Source organism: Zonotrichia albicollis, chromosome 16 (genome assembly GCF_047830755.1).
Source record: "Zonotrichia albicollis isolate bZonAlb1 chromosome 16, bZonAlb1.hap1, whole genome shotgun sequence".
Taxonomy (NCBI): Eukaryota; Metazoa; Chordata; class Aves; order Passeriformes; family Passerellidae; genus Zonotrichia; species Zonotrichia albicollis.
The window spans coordinates 6,832,016-6,847,761 of record NC_133834.1 but is presented as its reverse complement, the minus strand read 5'-3'; the positions used below and the strand labels follow the sequence as shown (position 1 = coordinate 6,847,761).

Below are 15,746 nucleotides of genomic sequence, written 5' to 3'. Positions count from 1 at the left end.
TGTCTATGGAAGACTGAGAATTTCGGATTTCTTGACTCAGATAAAACGGGATGCTCAAATTATATTCTAATTACAGCGATTAAATTTACTTTCAGTTTAGGCTATCTCTTATGACATTAAAGATACAATTTTAAAAATTGGGATCTCAGTGAGAAAGGCTTTTGAAATCACAAGGATATCTCCAGCATCCAAGAATTAAAAAATATGATTTGGTGAATTTCTTCACATGCAATCATGAGTAGAAAGGCAGCCATTAACCCTGTCAGTGAGAGACATCTGCAGTGTACTACACCCACCAAGAGCCCACCAAAGCCACTGAACTGACGGGACATTCTTTGCTGGATGGCATCCCATGCAGAAAGAACAGCTTCAGAAGCCTCTTACATTTGGTCACATGGCATCAACTGGGGTCCAGCCTCCAGCTCAGGACTTGGCTCACTAACAAAGATGTCTCCTTTACAAGTGACTGACCAAATGGCATGGTGAGAAGGAGGGCCTTGAATCCGTCTGCTTTCACAGCAAGACATGTTCAGCAAAGACAGCTATAAAACAAGAAGCAAAAAAAGCTTCCATTTACAGCGAGAACAAAAATTCTCATAGAGTGGTCAGTACTGCAAAACAGAATTTTACCTCTGTACATTCTTGCCAATCATCAAAGTGAATTTGCAGGTTTTTCTCAAACGGCACTAGAATTCAGTGGTTCAGAAATTATTATACAACCACTGGGACTGCTGTGGTTTGCAGGAGCTGATCAGGATGAAGCATCTCTCAGGTTTGCCCCTACTCCAGTGTATCTATGCCTGTCTGCCTGTACAAAAGACTGCAGCAATGAAAACAGAGAATGGTTCTTCTACCAATGCAGAAGAACACAATAACTTCATTCAACTCCTATTTCATTCCTACCCTAATCTATGTCCAGAAATAGGAAGAGAATGTAAAGCAATATTGGTGTTGCTGTGGATAACTGCAGCACGAGAAAGCAAACAGGCTTCAGAGGAGATAACAAGCCTCAGGTGCCTGTAAATAAGTTTGATCAGATGGTTTAAATACCTACAGTTAAAAACCAGATGAGTAGCCCCAAGAGTTTAAATGTAATGCTGACATTCCAGAGACTGGATTCTATGTTTAATTGCAGATACTGCCAGCCTGAAATGAGAGATGCCCAGCATTACCCAGTCGTGCATTTCTTGCTCTGTTGCGGCTGCCAGGCGGATTGGCCATCGCTGCTTCGTCCTCTCAGGTGTGTACAGGGCAAAGGAATGCTTGGCTTCATTCAGCACTTCAACTATTATGGTCACTTCATTCAGGAACACATGGATGTACTAAGACAAGAGAAAAAACACCTGTGACTAAGGCAAACCTTCCACAGAGCCAGCATTTTGCACTTCTGGTCTACAAACAAGGCATTCCTGCCAAGGACAGCAAAGAATCAATTCTTGGCACAGAGGGAATGAGACTCCACTTCCAGCCTCCCCCTACCTCTGATTCCTATTGCCTGCAGGCATTAACCCTACTTGGGAAGACTCTATCCAGCCAAGCTGGGTTCTTCACAATCAAGAACACTTTGAATTTTCAGAAGAATTCCTAATTAGTGCAGAACTGATAGTTTAAGCAATGTGAGTGGTTTGTGACTGGGTTTTTCTGACACAGCACTGACACAGCCCAGAAAAACTTGGGGTTTGCTGGTACCTGGAGTTACCTTTGAATTGGCTGCCAAACCTCAGAGCAGCAGGTGCCATAGTCTGCCTCCTTAAAGAAACTGTTTCCCTTTCAGAGGCTTCCCTTTGCCAAAAGCAGCTCTCCCAGGGGCCTGCAGCTGAACACACCTTTTTCTCCTCGTGGTACATGTAATAGATGAACAGGATGCTGTCACGCATCCCATCACTCCCCGTGAACTGCTCCAGTGCTACTCGAACATCCATCCACTTATGAGGCTTCCAGTTCCTCCACCACTGCAAGGCTCCAGTTTTAACCCAAACTGACTGCAAGGCAAACACAAAAGGAATAAAGAAACTGCATGACTCTTTTTCTTTCTCCCAAATGCTGGGTTTGTGCCCTCAAGTTGTGTCTGCTGCAGGTTAGTCTGTATCACACCTTATCACACATTCATACACCTGTATCACACATTCCCATATGGAAACAGTGGATAAAAAGATACTGAGTAGCACGTGTACAACAGTAGTAACATTTTTACCCTGCAAGAATGCAGTAGCACACAGGTAATAACTGACTCAAGTCTGCTCTTGTTATAACACAACCTCTCTTTGGAATTTAAAGGTTTTTGATATAATTTTTTTAAACATGATCAAACCCCAGGACTCCAAATGTTTTTAATCAAATAATTCTAGATGTCATTTGGCAATTAACAATGAAGGGACCAACAATATGAATGAATCTGAAAAGAGCCAAGGAGTCATAACAAAGGGAACATCAAACAAAACTGCTGCTATTTATGTGCTGCCATTGACGTTTGCACCATTTATTTACGCAAGTTGAATTAGTCCTAATGGCCACAGAGAGGGAAGCTCACCTCCTTGAGTCACTGTTTCAATTAAGATGCCTCATCTTGTGGTGGAATAATTCATACAATGTTCTGCTGTTGCAACCATTTCTCTGAGGATTTGAGGTCTCACAGTACCCAAATAATGCTGACCAATGCTTTGTTTCTTCCTCAACAAAACTATCTGATAATGCTTTTAGATGAATACTGCTGCTCCATCTTTGACAAGCTGTTAATTTCCCACAGGGAGCTCAGACATTAATAATCCAGGAAAGTTGTCACAGACAGAAATAAGGGCAAGAATACAAAGCTGACAGTAAGCTCAAATCAGTATGTCAGAAATGTATTATTGATTGCCAGATGTGTTTAGAAGATAAGAGATAAATGTCCTCACTGCTTACCTGCTCAATAGCCTGCTCATAGTGCCTGAAATTCTCCAGTTCCCGCTTTGTCCTTTCACTGAGCTGCTGAAAAATCTGCTTCCTCCAGGCTGCTGTCTGTGCAGGAGTGATGGACAGGGACAGAGACTGCACAGATGATGACAAACCTGGGACAGAACCAAACCCAATAAACTCCAGTGAGCTTTGAGCACAGTTCTGTGAAAGGTAAAACACGGTGCTCCTTAGAACACCAGACTGGAGCAACCCAGTCTAACACCATTTTAATAATAATATGGAATCAATGTATTACAGTCAAACTCTGTAAATGATTAATAGAAAAAGGATCACTAGATAGATTATATAGCTTTTAAAGCCATAACCTTGTAAAAATGAGAGATTTGTCACTAAACTGTAAGATAATTAGATAATATACTGCAAGATAATTAGATAATATACTGCATCACGAGTTAGGCTGTTAAATACTGGGATGCCACAGTTCATGGTTTATTTTACCCATTTCAGTAGGAATGGCAGAGTGAAGCAGTTATTGCCAGCATCTGCACCTCCCAAGAGAGCCCTTTTCACTCCTTCCTGTTACTGCTCAGTGATATTATGTGTTTTGCCTGAAGCTGCAGTTTCAGTACAATTAAAAATGAGATGGAGATCTAGCACAGATTACTTTATGAAATTGCTACAGGAACTCAAGAGAAAATATCAGATTTACATTTATTTATCTCAAGCCCAAAGTGCTCTACAGCTAAATACTGCAGCACTATGCTCAGACATGAACCCATTAACAAACTGCAGTAAGAGAAAGTGGGTTAGCACAAGTGGCTTTGCTCAGAAAAAAAACCAACATTTTTCTTAAAGAGCATACTGAGCTGTGAGTGGAACTGGGGTGTGCTGTGGTGACTGGCCAGTACCTGATGGAGCAGTGAACCACTTCAGTGGGCTGTGCAGATCCACCAGGCAGCCTCCCCCAGACACCCAGGCCCACAGCGGGTGCTCATCGGCTCCGTACTGGTCCTCAGCTGCCACCGAGAAGGCGCCCAGGGAGGAGAGGCTGGATGTGTCTGCAAAGCTGCTCACAGACAGCACTGGATGCTTCTGAGCCTCCTTCAAGTCAATGTTTATCCACTGCAGTTCTGCAGAAGGATTTGGGTTTGCAGGAGATTTATTCATTTCAAGGTTATCTTTGCCATTACTAGCTGAGGCAGCAGTGGCTTCTCCTTGCTCAGAGTGCAGAGGATCCACAGGCAGCTGTGCAGATGTTTCAGCCTGGCTGGCTGGGCCACTCCCAGCAGCTGCAGCTCCCAGCAGGGCAGGGCTGGCAGGGCTCGTGGGCAGCTCTGTATCAGAGGAAGGATCTGCATCACCCTGAATGACCGCGCTTGTTTGGTTCTGAATATCATCAGTAAAGAAACAGCCAGCACTGAAGGACAAATAGATAATTAATTATCATCCAAAGCATCGTAAATCAGCACAGGCCTTAGATTGCACACACACAGAAACTGACTTAGTGTTTCACTGCAGGAGAGAAACAGCAGACTTCTCTTTTAAATGTCAAATTGTATCATCAGAGGAACATGTCCAACACAAACCTGGCAAACTGGTCTAGTAAATCTGAAACATAGGAAGGAATTGTACTGATCTTTTCAAACAATTGGTGGTGTTGGCTGCCTACAACTCTCAGGAAAACACATCTCATTTTCTGAATACAAAATAACAAATGGGATTTTTTAAAGCCCATTATTAACTTTATGATTTGTCTTTGCCAAAAGGAACTTCTCAGCACACACTCTGGCTCAAACAAGTCAGATCCACTGGTATGTGTGGTACAGCCTAGAGGCCAGCAGGCAGGGGGAGTAACTGACTGAACCTCCCTAGGAAAAGAAACATACAGTGACACTCAGGATAATTCCTAAGTGGAGTTGACACTCCTTCATGGTATTTCATAAACAACATCTTCTCTTACTAGAGACTACTTCCAGATAGAGCTAGTAAAGCCAGAGGAACATGCTTTACTGCAAGCATGCAGTGAATTCCAATGTGGGAGCTTCAGATTCTTCTCTGAGTGCAACAACTGCTGCTTATTGTTAATTTTAATGGCAAAAATGCAATTGCCTTTTGGCATACATAATTTTTAGAGATGTCTTCCCCACTCCTCCTTGTCTGTACCCCTTGCATGTAAAGAAATATCTCCTAGCATTGAAACCCTTGCTGTACAAAGTCTTGAGCAGGTATTTCATGAAGTACCTGAGCAGACTTGTTGAGCTCCCAGTCTGAGATCTGTCACTCTCCCTGCCAGACACAATTGCCTTCCACGTCTTCCCACTGAGCTCACTTGGTGTGACACCTTGACGGAAATAAATCGCTCTGTCATCGCAGCCGATTCCCCAGACCTAGGGAGGAAAGGGCTTGGTGAGGGAAGTGGCTTGCAATGCAGCAGGTATCAGATACAAAAAAGGTGCAGTGGAGCAGAACTGAGCACAGAAAACTGCTGGACACAGCATTTTCCTTTTGTGTTCTTCCTTAATGCTGACACTGTAGATGCAGAACAAAATTCTGTACCAAAACCAGTCTGCACCTCCCTGTGCCATACAAGACGTGCTGGCTGTCACCTTCAGGTCACAACTGCAGAATTCAGCCTCTTTCCCTCCCAGCAGTTTAAGCCCAGGGTCCCTTTGTCCAGCCAGCCCTACTGGCACTGCTGAGAGCCCTCCTCACTGTGAACAGCTCCTGCACTAGAAGGAACATGCCCCTTAGAGGTAACATTCCTTTAGAGGGGAATGTAAATATAAATACTCTCTCAGCTGCTCCCCTGCTCTCTTACCTGGTTGTTTAAGCCTACAGTTACCATCATCATTTCTCCAACCATTTCAATCCAACTTGTCCCACAAGGATTATGTGAATTCACTCCTCTTCTAAACCACACCTACAACAACAACAGAAAGTAAATTTTTGTCCTTCTGCTCTAGCAGGAATTTAGTTTCTTTAGTGGATTAGTCTTAACCTCTAAGACTGACTTGCCACATTGTCTTAAGAAATCAATTACTTCCTTGATTCTTTATCAGATAAACAATTCACCCAATAGTACCCACATTGTGTGTCCACCTGCAGCCAGAAAAGCCAAAAAAGGAGACATTTTGTAGGACTTCCTGTGGCAGAGTTAGCTTTTATGCTCTTGGAAAAATACTTTCTATTACTATCACCACAAAGGCTGGTTTTGATCACTCTGAATGGACTCCTAAATAGTGTTCTTACATTCAAACCCTAGAAGCAGAGCTGCCAGAGGGAACTGTCAGGAGGATGTCTTTAGCAGTACAGCTCTTTAAATTGTCTCCCCATAGATCTGACTTTACCAATCTGAAAGTGTCTGTGGGCTGGGCACCTGGAAGAAGTTCCCTGTGTATGTAGCATGCATCCACACAATCACAGCAGCAAGCAGCTCCCTTAAAGCTGTTGGCTGAATCCCATAACATCAGGATGCTTGACTGCCCTGTGGCAGATCTGAAGGAAAATGCAGCAGCCTATCTCCATTTATTACAGTGGATTTATGTGGCAGATGGAGCAGGCTGGGCACAGCCTGTTACCATGGCTCAGCTGGCAAGTATTGACTCACTAAAGCAGAGAAACTCAACAGAAGTGCTGCACAAGCACAGAGCTCAGGCCTGGCTTTGAATTCAGTGTGAAGGAGCAGGGAGTGGGACTCCATCATCTTTATGGGTCCCTTCCAACTTAAGACATTCCATCATTCTAAGTTAAAACTCTGGTAAGAAAGTAATCACACATCCACATAAGAGATATCTCACCTAATTAAATACCAAAACCCCCACATTAAAAGACTGATGAAGAGGGAACAGTTGCAGTAGGAAGATATGCAGGAGAGTGTAGATGAGAATACTCCCCCTGCTGCTTTTGATGAAAAATTCAGTCTTTGTGGAAACAGGAGTCACTTCAATTTTGATGCTTAATTATCCCTTAGAAGAGGCTCCTCATCCAATCCCCACCCACATCTCCATCCACCTGCCAAATCTGTCTGACTTGGGTTTAGAAAATTCCTTCCAAAAGAAAAGAAACCACAGAGTCACAAACCACAGAGCATTCCCATAACAGCAAGGGGAGCCAGAATTCCCCAAACCATGGGGACAGAGAGTTCAAATCACCAATGCTTCCTGTGCAAGCTACACTCCTGTTTGAGAGCAGCAGACAGGGAAAGGGAAGGAAAAAGCAAAAGCAGACCATGAGCCCTCTTACTTTTCTGTCCTTTGTGACACACCACACCACATCAACACCCACAGAGACGTGCATGATCCCATTTTCAGAGCTTGGAGACTCCACAGTGCTCCAGGAAACTCCTGCAAAGACAGAACCCAGGAGGCACTGTAGGTTAGTTTCTTATCCAACACTACAAATCAAAGGGGTTTCCAGCCAGATTTAAGAAATTTTACCTTGAGGGTTATTCCTGTCAATTCCTTCTCTCACAATAGCTTGTCCTTCCCAGAGAGTTGCCCAGAGGAGGTCATAGGGTCCACAGCTGATCTGCACAACTTCACCAGGAGTGGTGACTAAGGACCATGTGGAACCTTCTGGATTGTGATGGCAGACATTTTCTCTGTACCATACCTAGACACGTTTAAAAAAACAAAACCAATTAAAATAAGGAAAAAATATCACTACAACAATGAAACCATTGAGACAAGAGTAAAGACAAACTGGAAAGAACAGCTCTCCTTTAACAAGAGGATTGTTTTATGTAGTGTATGGCACTCTGACCTTTAAAGGTATGTTTTCTTAAATGTTGATTATGCAGTTGAAGCTATTTCCTTATGTACTAAGGGAGGAGGCTGTTCTACAGAGCAGCTTTTGTCATGGAACTACATCTGGATTGGGTGCAGTAACCTATTGCTACAAGTTCTGTGTATATTTCAACATTTAAACCACTTCAGTGTATTTCAGGGGCATGTTATATAAACCTAGAGTGAACAAATACATAACAAAAATGTTACTGTTAGCTGAGAGCCTGGCCTCACTTTCACTGAACACAGCTTGTCACAATATGGGGGAAAAATTCCATTCTCTGTGCAGCCTTTGGTGACATTCAGCCATTTGTTAGTCTTGGACTGCAATTTTCTGTAGATCACAGTCAAAATAGAAAGGTCAAACATAGAAAGTATCCTGTGGCAGTCATATAAATGCTCCACAGCATGACTGCTGAGTGCTGAATCTTCGTTTTTAGGAATACTTTATTAAATCCCTGGGGACTTCCACTTGGGAAATAAAAGCATTTTACAGTGGCAGTCAAGTAAGGCTTTACACTGGGATGCTTGTCATGTATTACTAGAAAGTATGAGGAATAGGGAGTTTTATTTTAAACAATGTTAGCAGGATTGCTTGCCTCTCCAGGCTGTGCCATATGTGACTGAAAGCTATGGTTAAATAGTATTACATTCTGAGACCACAAGTTGGAAAGTGTCTAGACACAAAGGAATATTAGATACATGCTGTATGAAGGAAGAAAGAAGGAAGAAAAGTAAGAGTGAAATCTTCACAGGATTGAGCAAAAGAGGAGACCCCATAGAGGCTTAAAACCAACAACCACAGAGAAAGATATATAGTTTTCAATAGAAAATAAAATGAAAACATGTCAGAGCTGGATGCCACATTGCTAGGTCAGGAGGTGATCACTTTCCAATCAGTGTCTTTGCAAACCATTTTGTAAACTCTTGAATCATCCCTGTTCCTCCACCCCAAAGGCACAGCCCAATGCTCACCAGAACCTCTGTCAGGCTCCTTCTCCTGGTTCCCAGCACCACAGTCAGCATTCTGGGCATTTTTCAAGACATAATACACTATTACTGAGCCCCAGTTTTTAAGGTTCACCTGTTCATAGAGGTTAAAGGCTTCCATAAAACAACAACCCTAGAAGTACTAAGCCTTTCCATTTACAACACAAGTTGTTACATAATGTAGCCCCAAAGCAGCTTTTCATCCTCTGCCAGATGCACAAGCAGTGCATTTCCTTACCAGTGTAAGACAATAACAACCCTGCCTTGCTATACAAGTATTTTCACTCCTTTTAACTAGTAATTTTATTAGAAAACTTAGGGAACACGCACATACCCTTCCTTGCAAAGAAACTGCCCACACGGAGAGGCGGCCGAGAGGCTCGTCCGTGATCTCCCAGCCTCCGATGGAGATGTCATTGAAGGGGTCTGGCAGCTGGTCTGGTTCATCATGGGACACAATCTGCAGGAAAGGGAAGGAAGGTTGAGGAGAGGAGACACTGCAAAAGGCTGGCTTGGCTGGTGGCATGACCTGTGTCTTGCAGATTGGTTCTGTATCACCCCTAGAGTGGCTGAGCAGGGAGATTCTCCCTCTCACTCAAGGCCTCCATATGCAGAGAGGGGAAATGCTGCCAAGGCAGCATGGAGAAATCTGTGTTTTGCACCTTAACTAAAGGAAGTTTTTATTCACAGAACAGTGCATACAGAATTAGAAAGCTGAAAGATCACAAATTACAAATTTTGAATGTTCTTAGAATGGAACAACAATTATTAAAGAACACTTATTCACACAGATAAAGCATGTAGCTTGTGAATGATGCAAGGCAGGTACCACCTTAAACGAGAGTGCCTTGTCACAAAACCGAAGGAAGTTAAAAAGTTGATCTGAAATTTGCAAAGAGCATCCATCTCTAATTGCATCACATAAGATTTGGCACCTTATTACCACAGGTTTCCATGAAAAATCCCAGCCTGCCATTTATGCTTACAAGAATTGCAAGTTGGAAGTTGAAGAATCCAAGTCTAGGTATGACTTCCAGAGAAGTCATAAAAAATTAACTTCCCCGCACTTCTAATTGATTATTTCAGACAATCCGTTTATTTAGTATGTAAAAGAGATCCAGAACCTTTGCCCAAATGTCCCGTGATTTGTATCTCCTGTATCTGATCCATCTCCTGCGTCTGACACAAGAATTCCATCTCTTATCCTTTGTGTAGGTGCTGGGGAAGTCTATGGCATAAGTCCAGCCCTGCAAACAGAGGTTTCCTTGTATGAAAAACAGGATCAAGGGAAAGCTTGAAGTCATAACTCAGAGCAATTCTGCACAAGAGTCACAGTACAAGTCACTCTGTGTGTCTCTAGAGCCCTGATTAACAGATCAGCTAATTCCATGAATGATTTATGAATCATGCCCAAATTCCTCTGGGTGATATACACACAACAAACAAGACACAATAAACATTTTACTTTCTTCATATAAAGACCTTAAATAACAATGGCATTCAGTTGCCAGGATTTTGTGGCCTGATCAAAAGTAAAAAGCTTCTATAGAACTTCAAAATTCTTCAAACAAGATCCTTCTTTCTGTTGTATTAGAGTTGAGCTACTTCCCAGAAAGAAGTATCTATGGCAAGTTTTATTTTTACAGACTTTTTGACACTTCTATAAGTTCCTTCCATTTTACAGAGTAAGGATTCCCAGAATAGATCTCTTTTTGGTATTGTTCACCTACCCCTTTCTCTGTTGGTTCCCCTCCAATATTTTCATCCACATACCAGTCAGACTCCCACTCCCAGTGTGGTGAAGGCAGTGTGAAACTATCGAGCTGCTGGTGTTTTAGCCCGCTCACATCACTCCACTGCCAGCGGTCACTGGGCAGTAATTTCTCACAAAAGCCACCAACTGGATTCCAGCGCTGCCAGAAATAATAAATAAAGGATTTTCTTTGAGATCACATTATCTCCTTGCACACCTACAGGGAGTCATGACATGTTTCTTATTTTCTGCAGTAGAAGAGGAATAAATTCCTGGGGTGAATGAGAAAGTGCTCACTCCATGAGCCCCTCCCTGACACAGCCTTTGGAGGAAGCTTTTTTAAATATCAGAAAAGGGCTGACTGCAGAACTTGTCCCAACCAAGTCATTTCCAGCTACACAAATAGGACCATCTGATGCTATATTTTACCAGGCACTGGGCTTTTTTCTTTGGTGATGTATGGCACCATGACACTGCAGCATTAGGGTAATGCTGCATGGATGGCCTTGGTATCTCTAATCTACTCCCAGAGAAAGATGATTCATATCTTGTCTGCACTAGAAAAACAGCACTGCCTCTGCCAGGAACAGTGGTGAGAGAACTGTATCAGCAAATCTCCCCTGGATCTTATATTTTTTCCCTAATCTGCCTTGAATCAGTTACAGAAGTGATAACACAAGGATTTTCACTAATACTGTCATTTTTTTCACTCCCACACTCCTACATACTATAGAAATACTGTCAAAATCTGTCTTGTAATACTGTCTTACATTTTAGGGCACATGGAAAATGAGTGGTGCAAAATCTGTCTATAATCTTTACACAAAATATTATTTGCTGTTACTAGAAATCTGGCTGAATTGCCTTGCACATTATCTGCAAACTACTTCAGTTTAATTTCTTCATTGCTAGCTCTTGTAGAGTATTTCTTTTTGTGGTTTCATTACCTAGAACAAACAAAATGAGAGTTTTAAATTACCAAATAAAATTTTAAATTTTGCATTTTTAAAGAACATGTTTACACAATAAAAGGAACAAACTTAAATGGCTGAAAAGCTGTATCAATATTAAATATTGTATAAAATTAATTTGTTGTACTTTTGCCCATGCAGGTAAGTTAATATCTCTTCCCAATTTATATTCATTCTATTACCCATTACAAATCAGAGAAATATGCTGAAGAAAATGCATCCATTTTCTCTCCCAATTAACTTTTTGTTAACTTATAACCAAATTTGATAAATTTCCTTTAAAATGCTGTTTAAAAGCCATTATTTTGAAGTGCATCAGATAGAAAGGATGACCTTAACACTTATATGCAAAAAAGTTGGAAACATTGTACTTTAATGGAAAGTTATGCCTTTATTAGAGAAGTCTTTGGAACACTAAGTAGCATTGTTTAAATAACAATATATTTTTGATAATATATTATCAGAATATATGATCATATATACTATATTTCTGATCTTAAAGTTACATGGGACATTTTCTTAAGGGGATTGTGTATTTGTCACTAAGGAAAGGAGAAATGGAAACCACTCAGTGAAAAGGGTGAATGCTGAGTCTGAAATGGCTCACACAGAACAGGCTGGAGTTCACACTGGCATTGTTTTGCTAGGAACAGGGAAGTGTAACTCCTTTGGGAATTTAAATACTCCAAGAATAACCAAGTATTTGGCACATATATGTAGTCTTCAGAAACTTCTGATAAAAAATGAAAACAAATAAAACTGATCAATCCTCCTGTGACAAAAACACACGAGACAGCTGATGCAGGAGGTGCTGTCAGCCCAAGCAGTGGCTGTGTGAGAGGTGCTGTACCTGCCATACCTGGTTCTCATAGGTTTCCTCCTGGTATCTGATGGGAACATCTCCTGAGAACACGTAGGTGTACACCTGGTGGTCACAGGCTATTCCCCAGCAGCACTGTTTGACAGCAGAGACCCTCTTGAATTCCAGCTGGGTGTCCTTGCACAGCTCCCAGTACTGGCCAACAGTGGAGAGAGTGTAAACCCTCCCAAAAATGTCAACAGCCCACAGGAGGGAACTGGGCATGGCCATATCTGAAAGGCAAAAACAAGGTTATTGCTGGAAATGATGGGTACAAAAATGGATCTTGAATCTACTGCAGATCAGTCATGCTCTGAGCCATCATCAGTCAAATTAAATAAAGATGTAAGGGATGACTTTTTAAAAAGAGCCTGTGCAAAGCGGGCAGCCAGACCTCTTTGTCAGAGCTGTGCAGCCAACACCTCTCAGATGTCCTGAAAAGCCAAAAGAAAGATCTTTACCAGACATTTCTACTGTGCATGCTACAAGAGCTCAGAAATACACAGGACAGCTCTGGCAGGCTGGGGACAGACATCAGTTGTGAACTGGGATGAAGCAGCACAGACCATCCCACAGCAGGCAGCTCCACTCCCAGGGTCTGGTAATGCTGCTGGTGCTGCACACCCTGCTCATCTCAGCTCCACAGTGCCCTGACATCCCCTGATCCTCCTTCTCAGCCTCCTCTCTGTGGAACAACACACCTACACTGGCACAAAGGCAAGGATGTGAAAGGGAGCTTCTCCAAAAGCACACATCTGGATTTAAACCATGGACATCCTGCCTGCCTCTGCCAGGAAAGCTCTTTCAAAGCATTCTGGAGCAGATCCAACTGTAGGATCTTTACACGTAGGTGTGATGAGTTTAAGTACACACAGAGCGTGGTTTGGCAGCAGAGACCTGGCTGAGTTCCATTCTGGGTCTGTCACATAATAACCTGTCATTTTCTGGGCACTGCAGCCCTGCCCTTCTCAGAGGGGTGAGGCAGGTGCACATCAGTCCTTTCAGAAGTCAAGAAAGACCAGGGTATTTCTGTCACTTGACCTTCTGGGTGCCATCAAAACAGACAAATTTTGATAGTTCTGTATGTTTGACAGTCAGAATTGCTAATGAATGTTTTCAACTTTGCCTTCAGCTCCTTTAATTATGGAGTAGGGAACTGGGAGAGGAAAGGAGGAAAGGGGACTCAGATCCAACACAATAGAAGAGGAATTCTTGCTTGCAATGAGTGTGGAACACTGCTGCTTTGCTGTCAAATGGCAACTCTGCTTTTAATACAAGAGCCAAGGAGAGCTGCCTGCCTGCTTTCTGATAAAAGAGGTGGCACACAGGGACTGACTTGCACTCTCTATGTGAATGGCAGTGGTGAAACTGTGGAGAATCTCACACAGCTGGGTCAGTGTCAAAGAACAGCACAGGAAATTCCCCTGGGATCCCAGGGAGAATATATCAGGAGTCTTTGCTTCATAGAATTGCTGCTGCTAAGTACCTAAAAACCTGGATCCAACAGGTGAAGAACAGGTAACAGTGATAAGAAAACACATAGCAGCAGAGAATGAGTGATACCAGGGGAAGGTCATGAGCAAAATTCTCCTATTAGTTGTAGCATAACTAAGATGAATCCTCTGGTTTTCAACATTTCCCCTCTTTGTTGCTGGGACTTTGAAGGCATGAATCTCTGTCTGCTCTTGGATCAGCCATTTATCTTCTGTATATCCTCCTATAATGGAGTACAGATGGACATAACGTGGAATAATGCAACAAAGTGAAGAGGAGATGAAAATTAGTGTGGGTATCACTGGGAAAATAAAGGCCGTGAAAATAATCCTTCAGTATTGGCATTTAAAATTCTCCAAAACAGTGTTTACAGCAGAAGACAATATTATATACTTTATCTTAAATAACCAGAATACCAGAGAGTCTGGAGTGAAGGAAGCATTATAGATAATGCAACAATGACAGCTACCTAGCCAGGTAACAAAGAAAAGTGATGCTTGGGTCTCTTAAAGATGGGCAAATATATAAATGAAGGCCTGTACCTGGAATGACAGTCCAGGCAGGCAGGAAAGTATCTGGAAAGGTTCAGGAAAAGGTGATGAAAATTCCAAAGATTACGAAGTTAAGAAAAACATAGATGGGACAAATAAAATAATGCAACTGGTTTAAAATACTTAAGGCAGCCAAGACAAGTGAGAATTTCTACACATTCCTTCATCTGAACATTTGAGACAGTGTCTGGGGAATCATGGGAAAATCCCAAATGCATTTGGGATTATAAACTTTAAAGATTTCACTTTAGGCCCCTGTGCACTGGCTGTGCTGCAGAAGATGAAGACAGATACTGCCCAGTTTTGAAGGATTCTCAGTGCTGCTGATTTATGTGCTTTTCAGTGAAGGCAGAAGTTGTCAAGTAATTTCAGGGGCCTGGAAAAAACCTGATCTGCTGAATTATTCCGCATCCCACAGCTCAGCCAGGTAATTTTGGAAATGCTTAAATGAAGAAAACATATTGGTAATTAAAATTTCCAGTGGCCTGGCGTATCACTGATTGCTACAGAATTAATGAAAAATATCCCAACTCCTTGCACGTAAAAGCAATGACGTTCCCCGGGAGAGCAGGGCCCTGTCCCCGAGTTCAGGCCGTGGCGGTGGCAGGATGTGAACCACCCCAAGACTGGACGCGTTCCGAGACACACCCCGCACACATTTCTGCTCGGTGTCACACGAACGGAGCGGGGACTCCTCCGGTACCCCTGTCCGGCCACGGCCGTGCCGCTCGGAGCCCGCGGGGATCCCGGAGCGCTCCACGGACGCGGCAAAGCGCGCACCGCGCCCGGCAGCGCCGCTCGGGGCCCGGGCATTAAGGCCGGATCGGCTCAGGAGCCGTGCGGGGCTGCGGCGCCGCCGGCCGCGGGCGGCCCCGGGCTGGGAACAGCCCCGCTCCTCTGGGACGGCCCCGGGCCGGGCACTGCCCCGCTCCGCCGGGCTGTGCACAGCCCCGCTCCCCGCGGGCTGCGGCGGGAGGCGGGCGCGGGGCTCCTCCGAAACGAAGCGCCCCAGGCGCCCCCCACGCCCTCCCCGCGGGGGCTGCGCGGAGGCGCCGGCACCTCCCCACGGCTCCGGCACTGCTCCCGACGGCGCTGGAGCCGCTGGGAAGGGCGGCAGGGGCCCGACCTCCACCCACTCACCCACCCTGCCCTGCCCGGCCCGGCCCCGGGCTCGCCCCTCACCTGCCTCCCGCCGCCCAGCGCCGCTCCCGGCGGAAGGAGCCGCCGCGCCCCGGCACGGCGGCCCCGCGGAGCCGCGGCCGGCGGGGAGCGCCGCGCCCACACCGGCTCCGAGCGCCGCCGCCATTGGCGCGGGCCGGGCGCGTCACGGCCGGGGCGGCGGGGCCGGGACCGCGGGGCTCCGCCGGGGCCCGGCTTGGGGAGCGCCGGGGCGGCTGCTGCGGGAGCTCAGGGAGGGCGACAGAGCCGAGCAAGGGACTGGAGCGGATC

At 44.4% G+C, this 15,746-nt stretch overlaps 1 protein-coding gene across 1 annotated transcript in view; it reads right to left on the bottom strand.

Moving 5' to 3' along the window:
* TECPR1 (tectonin beta-propeller repeat containing 1) overlaps nt 1–15,746 on the bottom strand; it is a 24,903-nt gene extending 9,157 nt beyond the window's left edge. The window contains exons 1-14 of the mRNA XM_005487365.4: nt 15,480–15,746; nt 12,253–12,485; nt 10,400–10,582; nt 9,794–9,916; nt 9,004–9,129; nt 7,332–7,506; nt 7,138–7,238; nt 5,714–5,815; nt 5,137–5,282; nt 3,804–4,312; nt 2,902–3,047; nt 1,827–1,982; nt 1,173–1,322; nt 385–542 (exon numbers count right to left, since the gene is read on the bottom strand). Of these exons, the coding sequence (XP_005487422.2) occupies nt 385–542; nt 1,173–1,322; nt 1,827–1,982; nt 2,902–3,047; nt 3,804–4,312; nt 5,137–5,282; nt 5,714–5,815; nt 7,138–7,238; nt 7,332–7,506; nt 9,004–9,129; nt 9,794–9,916; nt 10,400–10,582; nt 12,253–12,485; nt 15,480–15,603 (2,432 nt within the window). The 5' untranslated portion in view covers nt 15,604–15,746. The remainder of the gene's footprint in view (nt 1–384; nt 543–1,172; nt 1,323–1,826; nt 1,983–2,901; nt 3,048–3,803; nt 4,313–5,136; nt 5,283–5,713; nt 5,816–7,137; nt 7,239–7,331; nt 7,507–9,003; nt 9,130–9,793; nt 9,917–10,399; nt 10,583–12,252; nt 12,486–15,479) is intronic.